At 39.4% G+C, this 12,740-nt stretch overlaps 1 protein-coding gene across 5 annotated transcripts in view; it reads left to right on the top strand.

Moving 5' to 3' along the window:
- LOC147685095 (uncharacterized) overlaps positions 1 to 12,305 on the top strand; it is a 402,851-nt gene extending 390,546 nt beyond the window's left edge. For all 5 annotated transcript variants that reach the window (XM_086940983.1, XM_086940981.1, XM_086940979.1 and 2 more), the window contains one exon: positions 11,448 to 12,305. In XM_086940983.1, coding sequence (XP_086797109.1) covers positions 11,448 to 11,624 — 177 coding nt within the window. In that variant the 3' untranslated portion in view covers positions 11,625 to 12,305. The remainder of the gene's footprint in view (positions 1 to 11,447) is intronic.
- Positions 12,306 to 12,740: the final 435 nt, after the last annotated feature.

Here is a 12,740-nt window from a genome sequence, read left to right as displayed (position 1 = left end):
GACCATTCAGAATGCAGCCGCCCGCTTGCTTGCGGGCAAGACAAAATATGAATCCATATCCAATGATATAAAGGACTTTCACTGGCTCACGGTGCGAAACAGAATCCACTTCAAGTCGCTCTGTATTGTGTTCAAAGCACTTAACAATCAAGGTCCCCACTTCTTGAAGGAGCAATTGCAACAATATAAACCGAATAGAGCTCTACGATCAGCCACCCTCAACCAACTGGTCATTCCCCGTACGAAAACCGTCACCTGGGGCGACCGGCGTTTTCTAGTGGCCGCCCCAAGGCTTTGGAACACGCTTCCCCCGAACATCAGGGCCAGCCCTTCTCTGCTCCAATTCCGCAAGCTCTTAAAGACCTGGCTATTTGCCCAATGAGCATCATATTCCGATGCTGTCAGTCACAGATAAATGGTTTATTAGCGCCAAGACGCCTACGGGTAAACGATGCGCTTTACAAATATCAAAAATAAATAAATAAATAAATAAATACTCAGACAGCCAATCAATAACCCATGCAGCCACTCATGTAGCTACTCACCAAACCATACAACCACTTACACACCAACTGACAGACTGATACAGACATTCACACAAATTAGTCACTCACCCATACATTCACTGATACACATATACTCACTCACTTGTACATTTGGTCACACACCAACAAAATCATCCATACAAGTGCTCATACGCCCACTGATTTATCAATACACCTTGGTGTATTTATATTTTTAACACTCATAAACATTTTAGAAACACTCACTGTCACCGGAGGATGTCATCAGTGATGTAATTTGAAATGTCATCAGTGATGTCATCAGTGATGTCACTGACCATGTCATGAGTGATGTAATATATGAGGTCATAATCAGTGCATTGCGGGCGTGAGTAATAGTTAGCTCAGTTAACTATAACTGTTGAATTTCTCTGGTTTTGTATCAGTGAAATTTGAACCCAACTATAGCATTCCTGTAACTTTTGTTTTTTTCTCAGTGAAGTCGCCAGTTGGTAGTCATATTTAGGGCCATGTTTCCATAGGTAAAGCATTTTTTGACTTGCCTATAGCTTTGGTGCCGTTTGACAACTCTTCATGAAATGTTCCAACAAAAAGTATCAAGTTGGGTTTTGTTGTGCATGTAAGTTTCAGGGCGATCTGTCAAGTGGGCGCTGGGAAAAGGGGGGGGGGCAAAATTGTGCACTTTCCATGTTAATTCCCCTAGGAGTTTTGAACACAACTACAGCCCGAACCACTTGGATGGAATTACTCCGAATGTGGCAGGAAGGTAGCTTTTGATTTGCATATCACTCCTTCAGTTATCCATTGTAAATCTGTTAAGTAGTTTGCAAGAAATTAAAGGAAATCCAAATTTTTTATATCTACGATCGTTACTAATTTATGATTATATTGTGACTTTTCGTGAATATGCACACCAACAGAAATGCTGAGATTGGCTGGCTGCAACTTGAGCAGAAAGTTGTGACCGCAATTTTCATTTTGCCGGCGAAGTCTCCAGGGCAACACAGAAATGGCAGAGAGTGACATAAGGGGTCACGTTGGATGTACCCTGATCTCATGGGTGGGATATAGGGGTGTTTCTGTAATATAGTATGGGCTATATACATTAAAGAAAATTTTTTTGATTCACATGTGATATTCAAGAATTTGCTGCGACTCCGAGCGCTGCCTCCATGTAACTTCACAACCAATTCGAGAAAATTGGTGGAGAAATTAAAAAAATATATATTCACACACTCACCATGAGTCTCATTTAGACACTCACAGACCAACTCATATACCCACTCACAGACCTACTCAGACACTCACACACCCACTCATACACTCATGTGACCAATCACAGACCAACTCAGACATTCATGCAGCCACTCACAGACCTACTCAGACACTCATACACCTACTCAGAGACCCATCCAGGGACTTATGCACAAACTCACAGACCGACTCAGACACTCATGCACCCACTCACAGTCCCACTGATAGACTCATGTACCCACTCACAAACTTACTCAAACACTCCCCAGGTAGACCCAGTCAGGCACTCATGCACCTGCTCACAGACCTACTCAGAAACTCATGCATCCACTCACAGATGCAACCAGACACTCTGACACTTACTCTTAGACCCAGAGACTCATGTACTCACTCACTGACCCATTGAGTCAAATACATCTCCACTCACAAACTTACTCAGTCACACTCACTCATAGACCCACTGAGACACTCATGTACCCACTCACAGAACCACTGAGACACTCATGCAAGCACTCACAGAGCCACTCAGACACTCCTGCACTTAATCACAAACTCAGTCAGACCCACATGCTCCCACTCGCAGATCTACTGTGAGACTCATGCGCCCACTCAAAGACCCACTCAGAGACCCATGCATCTACTCATAGATGCACTGAGAGACACATGCATGTACACACAAACCCACTGAGAGACTCATTCAGTGGGTGTGTGAGTACTGATATAGGTCTGTGAATGGGTATGTGAGTGGTTGGATGGGTTTGTGAATAGGCGTACTAGAGGTTGTATGGGGTTGTGAGTGGGTGTGGGAGTTGTTCTCTGGATGATGTCATCAGTGATGTCATTTCCGATGTCAATGGTAATGTCATCAATGATGCCACTGACTATGTCAAGAGTGATGTAATAAGTGAGGTCATAAGCAGTGCATTGCTAGGGTGTATGTTATAGTTATCTCAGGTAACTATAGCTGCTAAATGTCTATGGTTTGTATGAGTGAAATCTAAGCCTAAGTAGAACATACCTAAAACCTTTGTTATATATCTATAACACACACTGACGAAGGCAGCACGCCGAAACGCGTATTTGTGAGCCCCTTCCGCGAAAATAAAATCAGCGTAATTGGCAATTTACCTTTCCGAGTGCTGTTTTGTCTTCTTGTCTAAATCAGGAGGAATTGGAGCGCAATATATATATATATATATATATATATATATATATATGAAGAAGAATTCCCAACCCGTCAATGGATGACAGGCTACGGCAGGGTGCAGACCTCAGAACGCCACATCAAACAGTCATCTATATATATACATCGAACACCAGTCCAAACTTGTTATCAAAGAAGCAAAGAAGGCGCTGACTTCATGAATATGATCCAAAGTAATGTTTCTTTATTCCGATTTACAGCCCAGACGCGTTTCGGCGGTATACATATATTACACAAACCATAACAAATATAAAAAAATAGTATATTGATTAATTTAAACAAAAATTGGATATTTCACATTTAAACTGGGATGAAATGTATTATTCTCACTCCACTCCGTACAACAGCAGGGAAAGCATTGGACTTATGAGAGGTTACATTTACTGTTCCCAATCTAGTCTATATAAAAGTATGAAAAGTGTTGGACTTCAGAGAGGTAATGTTCCCATTTCAGTCTGTGCTACAGTAAGGAAATTGTTGGTCCTCGGAGGTGTACCTTTTCTATTCCCACTCCAGTTTGTGCAACAGTAGGAAAATCATTGGACTTCAGACAGGGGAAGATTTACTATTCCCACTCCAGTCTGTGCTACAGTAGGGAAAGTGTTGGACTTCTGAGGGGTAAGATTTACTATTCCCACTCCAGTCTGTGTTGCAGTAAGGACAATGTTGGACTTCAGAAGGGTTAACTTTATTATTCCCACTTCAGTCTGTACAGAAGTAGGGAAAGCATTGGACTTTGGAGAGGTAACAATTACTATTCTCACTCCAGTCTGTGCTACAGTAGGGAAAGTATTGGACTTTGGAGGGGTAAGATGTACAATTCTCACTCAAGTCTGTGCTACAATAGGGAAAGTGTTGGACTTAACTTTACTATTCCCACTTCTGTCTGTGCACCTGTAAGGAAAGTGCTTCACTTCAAACACATACATATTTAAAAAAACAATGTAATATTTGTAAATTTAAAAAAGAATTATTATTCAATTAGTACTTGATTAACTTCTCATCATAAACCCCTACAAACCTAGCAGCCCACACCTAAAAAATAGCTAAACCAAATAATTAGCATGCAATTTACATAATTAATAATCAATTAAATAATGAGTTAACAATGAATAATGTAATATTCAATTAAAATATTACCACAAATTATTGTATCATTTCATTTAATAAATAATTAATTAACTTCCCGCCCTATACCCCTACAAACATAGAAACCCCCCTAAACAAATCAGCATAACATACAAAATACCAATGTACTTACTTACTTAGAAATTATTAATTAATAATAAATTATTACTTAATTCACTTACTACCCTACCCCCCTACGAACCCAACATCTCGCTACAACACTATAAATTAGTATTAGAAATTAAAAGAAAAAATCAAAATCACTTAAAATTACAAACTATATTTTAAAAGAATATTTAAAATGATACACACAATAATAACACATACAAGTAATATGTAGAATTAAAAACATTAAAATAATCGAAAAAACGATATCTTTAACAACTTAAGTATGGAAAATGATATTAAAAACAACAATATTCTTAACAACAATATTACCTATCAAAAAAATGACATTCTTGACGATGATATTTCTGTCTCACGATATTCTTGTATCATGGTTCTTTTTTTTTCCAATGTTTCTGTCAATATATTATCCAAATACCGTTAATCTCTTATAAAAAGAGGAACTGCGACACATCCTTCACCTCCTAGACAATCACACTGGGAAACTCCCCCTTCACAAGGTAGAACTATGCAATATAAAATGAGGGGTTGAGTGTAATCTTCCTATAAAAGTGAGCATATTATTTTCCTACTGCAGGTGCTTGCTGACTTCAAAATGCACCTGTAGTAAGAAAATTATATCACTAATTGCTTACAATAACTTACAAAAGATTAGTGACGTAATAGCCCTGGATCCACCTATCCATTTTCTACAGTGCATTTAAGAGGTTCCGCCCTCCACAAACTCTGCTGCAGGAGGAATGAGCTCTGTCAGCAGAGGCAGTAATATATTTCACATGTAGACCAACAGCTGCCTCTCATCTTGTCCGGCCTCCGTCCTCCTGCACCCTCTGCAGCCTTGCTAAAGTAGGAGGAATTCCTCAGCTATGTATGTCATACCTTCTGCACATGACCGCCCACTTGCCTGTCCACCAGTCCGCTGCACATCATTTTTGAATTCTTCACAGATTGATCAACTTGTATGTACCACTGCACAGGCTTGTCTCTTAATTTTTGAAAATTGTTCATAAAAGCTGCAGGATCTATATGGCAGAAGGACATACACTCCTCACACTATTTCTCTGTGGATAAGCTGAAACGCCTTCCTCATCCTGTTCCTTATTTTCCCCTAGCTAACTGAGGTTATTTCTTTCTCTTTTCATGTTTTCTTGCCCGTTAGCTCTCCAATGATTTTTAATTGCCCCATTTACGAATGCATTTTATTAATTCTGTAATGTGCAACCACATTCCTGAAGAACACATTGTTTAAATTGCTTCATCATCTAATTGAAACCTGTAGCTTTTGTGCAAAGGAAAACTTTTAGAAAGATCAACCTCATATTTCCAGGCCAACTCAGTCAATTTATCATGTGTAATTGCTGCTCATATTTCTACACACAAGCAGATCAATTATTTCTCTTTATATATATTTAAATGCTCCAAATCTAGGCATCCCCTAAGAATCTCTTCTAGTTCAACTTTTAATTTGGGTCATTTAGTGGTCTCTCTTTCTCAAGTTCTGGGTTAACCATTTGCACAGGACTCTCTGTCTTTTTAATCCCTACTGCTTCTCCAAACCATGGTGGAAAAAGTCCTACTTCAAACACATTTATTTTCCCCGGTTCTACTGATGCTGGAAAAACAATCCTTTCCCCATCTCTTAATGCTTGGACCTTCTGAAGTGGTCTCCGTGCAATAATCTATGAATTTTAAGAAGATGGAAAAATTCATGATGTAGGTAAACCTCCTACAGCTCCTTGAGTTTCTGGAGTCAGATTAATATTTATTGGAGCATTTGCGATTGGTCGAGGCACTATCTACAGTTGCTGGTTGGGGCACTGCACTGGACTAGTCATAATAGGTGTAGTCATCACAGGTGGAATACTAATCTGTGATTGAAAAATACACGATGGGGCAATCCAAAGTACTTGAAGCGGTCTCTCAATTTGCACTATGCTAGTTTCTACAGGGGCAGTATCTATTGTACTGCTTGTAATGGTTCCATTTCCAGTATTAACAGTTGGGTTGCATAAGGCGGTGGACGTGCAGCTAACATTTCCTCTAAAATATCATCCCCTGAATCACTACCTGTCTCATCTTCCTTTTCAATTTTTTCTTTGTCTTTTCCCTATATCTTTGTCTTCTTCCCCTTCTCTGTTTTTTCTGTGGAAATAGCTGATACAATCTAATCTCTCTTTTAATCAATCAGGGGAGAAAGAAGCTGAAATCCATTTAGCTTCCGGGCGATAGTCATACAATCATAAGAGAATGGATCACTTGTCCTGTGTTATTACTAGGGTCTTTAGTTTTAGCCGTCTTGAGAAAAACCCTAATTTACGTAAAATGTACAGTGGCGGTATATCTTGATTTTCTGCTTATGTAGCTACGGGAAAAGCATCATCCTATGGTCGATTCAATATGCCTTCCCCCTCCTGGAGGGAGACCAACTGGGGATTACAGTAGTGATCAGTAATGATGAAAGTGTGTGAAGTAAAAATCAAAAGAGGGTGTATATCTAGGAGGGCTACTGTTCAATAGCACCTACTTTAAAAATGTGAATGGTCGACATGTTTCACCCCATTCGGTGGCCAGTAGGGTCGGGGGGCTTTCTTCAGGACCAGTGTGAGGCACGTAGCCAAGTTGTTGACGTGCGTAGGTAAGTATAGTGCACTTACCCTTGTTCTCTGGTGTTATGGGTCTATAGTACCTATAACTGTAAAGAGAAAGAAAAAGAAGACCATGACAGCAGGGTATCATACTAATTAAACACAAACCTTGATCTATTGTGATCTATGCCTGTCTAAAAGAATGCTTATTTTCAGTTATTATTACCTACTATGAACTTTGCTATTAGGGTGAAAAACACACAATGAATGCAGTAGAGAACTCATGTGTATCTATTCAAGAAAACCGCTTATTTAATAACCCTACAAACAGTATCTATGAGCTTCATAAGGTAGGTCATGTGCCTGGCCTATAATACAGATAGGTTTAGTCAAGAATGTATATATTGTTCCACGGAATATTGTGGAGAATAAAAAATGAAGCCAGCAGTGGAAGCAGCAGTGTTATTCAACTTAGATGTATACTCTAATTTACAATCTGTATGTTGTGCTGAACAAAATTGTAGCTTCCTTAGTACCGGTATTATTTTTGTTAGAGAGTACGGTAGTGAATGAGTGAGGAGCTGATATCGGTCTATTTAACGGATTTAGCCAAATCACTCCGCAGTGATTTAAGTAGGTAGCGTTTAGCTTGAACCCGCAATTACTGAAGTACGCTAGCGGTTGTAGTGACATTAATACCAATCTTTCAATTAGTATATTGTGCTAAGCAGAATAATTGCTTCCTTGATGCCACGGTAATCTAAGTAGGTAGCCTTTAGCGTAATCCTACTAATACTGTAGATACGATTGCTGTTATGGCGACACTCTCAGCAAACTTGGAATTAGTACAGTGTACTGAGCAGAATAATTGCTTCCTTGCTGCTGGGTGAGTATCGATAGAGAGTGCGGGTGTGTGTGAGGATGGCGCTGAAATCAGAATGCTATGCTTTAGTTACGCGGTTACGTGTGGCTCAATGTAAATACAGGGGAGGAGCTAATGTAGTCTGGTAAATAAAGCGAACTCGCTTTGTTATGCTCAATGTCATCCTAATACCTTTTAATAGTAGAGTGGAGTAGTGTGGCTCACTGGTTAGAGGCGGCAGACCCAGAAGCAGAGGTCAGCCTGGGACCAGGGTTCAATTCCCGACGCGGCAGGGTGTTGGGCCAATGTCAGCAGGCTCGATATATCTCGTCTTCGGTGCCACTCTAACCATGGGTTCCACTCAGCAACTCTGGGCAATAGCTTGCTTAATCTCCACAAACGGCCCCATCAACGCTGGGGATGCCTGGTTTCACCTTGGGGGTGCCCAATAGGGACCATCTCACAGGGAAAGCCAGGACGGGTTCCCCAGCGTTATACAGCGCCAAGAAACCTACAGGTAGCAGTGCACTTTACTAGCTCAAAAATTTATTAATTAATTAATACTGCATTTGTGTTTCCTCAGGGGACACACGGAGGTAACTCCTCACTTACTGTTAAACAAGGGAGAGATTGTTAGATACACAGCGTTACCATTTGTGTGCGCTAACCGGCTTCATGTCTCTGAGAAGTAACTTGAGGGGTCGAGGTCACAACTTGTGCTCACTCCGTCTACTGTGCCCTGGTGAGGCGGGCCCGTTGTCAAGCAGGTTTTATAGTTAATTGCTGGTGATCGGCATGGTAGAAAGACTCTGTTTAGTCATGCTTAGTTATTCAACTGATACTGATCTCAGTTATAATTCATAGTACCAAGGTCAGATAGTTGAAATTATGTATTAGTGTGTCAACGCTTCTTGCTTATGTATCGGGAAGTGAAGGTTATTTTGACAAAATTATTGACAAAAAATTGTCCTCGGTCAGGTTCAGTTGTTTTGACCAAGAGATTCAAAACAAATGTACTCATGGTTAGTATCGTTTTGTCATACTATTCTGGAATTGTTTGTCATAAAGGAAAATGATCATATCCAATCATTCTGAAATGTCACTAGCATTTCCACGCTGATATATGATGCTTGTACTCCTCATTTTATCTCTCTGATTTCTAATTGCATGTTGATATCTGGACTGATTCTGATCTGGTTAGGACATCAATAGTTTGGCAGCAGTCACTGCTTTATCCTGTTTGGTGCTGGTGTACCTGGTCAGTGCTGCATGGTATACCAGGGGATATTGTCATTCTACCCTGTTTCGTAAGTCTTAAGACGGTACACCCATCTTTGTTCCTTTTCATACAGGATCCATTCTGTATTGAAGTTTTTGCGGACAGTGTCTCGAGGACAACCCAGTTAATTTCTTCAGCAGTGTATTTGGTATTGATGAAGTGGGTGCTCAGTCTTGTTGTTGTTTTCCTACATTTGATGTTGCTCTTGTGTTCAATCTAGTCCCTTCAACTTTGGCTTTCTTCAATCTATGATGCCCTTCTTTCTACTGAGCATCTGCATAATTACGCATTGCTCTCCTTGTGTTCTTCTGATATGTTTCCCTTTCTTTCTCTCTGGCAACTTCTCTCTGTATATTCAAAGCTTTATATTGTTTAGGTCTAGGGGGCAGTTTCATTTCATATAAAAATCTCTCAATAATTCTAGTCTCAAAGCTACTGTATTTGAGACATTTTAATGGACCTTCCGTCTCAGTTTTCTTGCACCACTGACAAATCCATAAACACATATGTCATCCCAATTCACTTGTCATGTTATGTGCAGGCAAACCCTCAGGTGGTGCCTCGTCCCCTTACCTTATCGGAATTGTATCATCACCCTTCACAAAACTCAAATTCTTTGAAGCATTTCATGATTCTCACAAAATCGTAAGGGAAAACATTCAAATTCAGTGTTTAAGGGCTAGATGTAGGTAACTGGGAAATACCGATTACTAAGTTCCGAATTTTACCGAAATCGCTATTTAGCACCAACTTGGAGTTGGTGTTAAATAGTGATTCCTTAAGGCTGAGGTGCACTTTTTTAAAGAATCGGTATTATCGATTTCTTAAATGCAAGGCCATAAGGAATCGGTATCAAGGAATCGGTATTTACCAATTCCTTAATACCATATCCTTCCTACATCTCAAATGCCTAATTACCGGTCGGTAATGGTGAAATTTAACGAATTTCACCGTTACCGACTGGTATTGGGCCACCTACATCTTGCCCTAAATTTTGTTCCAAAAATGTCAGATTTCTTTTCCTCCAATCACAGTTGTTATTTATCGAAAACCTGTTAACAAAACACAATGCGATATTCACACGACCACTAACCTAATACAATGTGGTACCCTGACATCACCAACTAACTGATATCAGTGTGAAACACTATGACGTTTGATCTCACTCCTTCCAGCTGCTACCCCTCCTTTCCAATTTCTCTCGTACTTGCACATTCAACAAAATCTTTAAAATAACAAAACATATAACAATTCTTGTTTGCTCTATTGAAGAAAACGATAGTTCGTCAACAATCAGAATATGAAGGTTTTTAAGTGTTTTCTACACTCAATATCCTGGGTTTTTAGGCTACATCCAGCCTGACACTCTTCAACTTTTTTACATATAAACACTAAACATCTTTTTTTCATCCAACTATTCACTTTCATCCCAATAATACGCCATAAACTCCATTACAATAGACAACGTCAAAAGGTACAAAGGAATAGGTCTCTGGGAAAAGCTGTGCGGGAAAAGCATTGATCTACACTAGGAATACACACTAATTTAAAAGACAAAAAAATGTTGCAAAATGTGTAGCAAGTCTCTTTCCTCTTTGGATCCAATCAGGTAACAGCATTCGTCTGAGAGTGAGTTTAGCTGGTCCTTTCTCACAAAATAACATGTAGGTCACTTACATATGTCTCGATTCATAAGCCTCCGTTGCCATAGGCATTGAATACAGTTTAACCTTCTAATGTTAAATGTTTATTTGTGTAAACAATAACTATGCTAAAGAAGAGAAACATCAACTTGTAAAAATACTGTTTAGTAATGCATTTCATTAACACGAACAAGAAATACTGTTTTAAACTCTTCAACTATTCTATTCAAGCATTATGTGAAATGGGTAAATAGGAAATTTGGTTATCACAATCAGGCGTTTCTTAGCAAAATGTAATACATTTGTTAAACTGGAACATTCTGAAGTCAAGACAAATATTTCTAAGCATGTCACATTGAGGTCAGGTCTCTAAATTCCATTGTGCACATTTCAACATTGTCGATTTCACTTTTTTTTGCACGTTTAAAATATGTTATTTAATGTTTTTTATTCATGTTAATCATTGCATATATAACTATTATTCTAAATAATTTGCATCTTAATTAATTAGCTTAGCTTCTTTAATTTCGCATCAGGGCTTGGTTTCTCCATCCAGTGCCGTATCTATGACCTGGCGGCCCAATGGCAGACTGTACTGCAGACCCAGAGTTTCATTAAAAACTGTGCTGTCCCCCAGCTCTAAATATGACGATACAATTGAAAGGCAGCCAGAGAGGGCATTCACTTTATTGGGCATCCAATAGTCTATAGAAGAGGCACTCTGTCTTTGTTTTACTTTGGTTGTCAAAACTCTTTGTAATCCAATATTTCTCTGCAATTTTAGGTTCAAAACATTACAGAAGCTCACTCTTTATCTCTATCTCTTTCTCTCTCCTACCAAGGAGCAAATGGTCAGTGACCATACAACAATTATGAGGCTGAAGAGGGAGGTCACAGGGGGCAGCCCACCGCCAAGAAGAAGGACTAGGCCTCCTCAGCCTGACTGCACCGGCTGCTATTCCAGCTTGAACTTGCAGAGTGATCCAGGGAGCAGCAGTGACCCAGAAGGGTCTGAATAGGAGACACGAAACAGCAAGAGAAGAAACATGGGGTGCACATTGTTGAAAGCACACAGTAAACATGCATTATAATTCATAAAAATTCAAAAAGGCAGCTACAAAGTAAGTTTAAAGAGTCGAAAAACCATCTCACCAGCCCTGATCGGACCTTGAGAGTTGATCTGTGTGCAACTTGTACAATTGTGCAATGGATCACCAGTGTTGTTCTTCCTTCCTAAAAGAGGCTGCTAGAGATCAAAGGTCATTGCAGCCTAGAAGTTTGGTCATTGGTCTGTGTGAAATAAATTGGTGATCTGTGTTCTGGGGAGTCAGGACTGGGTCTGGCAAAGTATCTTGTCAAGATATGCTTTGTTCGCAGCAAAATGGTAGAGAGTTTGGCTCGACATGGACTTCATTGGGGTAAAATGCAATCATCCAGTGTTTGTTTTGATGTTGTGTTCAACATGTCTACACATACCAATGTAGTTGGATATGTTAACTGTCATTGGAGCAAATAGGCTGTGCCTGCCTACTTATTTCTTTGTTATACCACTTCTGTTGTCAGAACCTGCGTTCAGTAATGTCCGCATTTACTTATTTTATTGCATCGTTGTTAAATTGTAGAAACATGTTGACTGAACCACTGATAAATGGTTTCATTACTTTATAAAAATAAATCAATAAACAAGTTTAAAGGAGAAACCAGAGTACTTGGTGGAATCTAACATTTTTGTATTTGCTCTCCACTCGAGGTTGAAGGGTGTCTCATACAACTCTTTGAGGCAGTTTGAGTATTTGTTACAGTATCTCAGTCAATACCTAGACCTGTAAAAATATCACATCTAAGCTATATAGTCCGCATGTGTATATTTAGGGAAGTATAGATGTATCATTCTTGACTCCTTATCTACTTTCCCTGACAATATAGTGGCAGTCAATATTGTGGATTGTATATTGTTGCGGATCAACATTTTGCCAGCGTTATTGCAACCCTCCAACTGTTTTAATTTTCTACGTCACTGCCGCAACCAGTGCAGCATACACTATTTATTTATTTTTAGCACTGTGGTTATAACGTTAAATAAAAAGAATATTTTTTTCTTGCCAATAATGACATGACTTCTGTATAATTTCTTA

The sequence above is a fragment of the Lissotriton vulgaris genome, chromosome 10, assembly GCF_964263255.1.
Source record: "Lissotriton vulgaris chromosome 10, aLisVul1.2, whole genome shotgun sequence".
NCBI lineage: Eukaryota > Metazoa > Chordata > Amphibia > Caudata > Salamandridae > Lissotriton > Lissotriton vulgaris.
The sequence above is the reverse complement of the archived record's forward strand: the minus strand, read 5'-3'. Positions and strand labels throughout refer to the sequence as shown.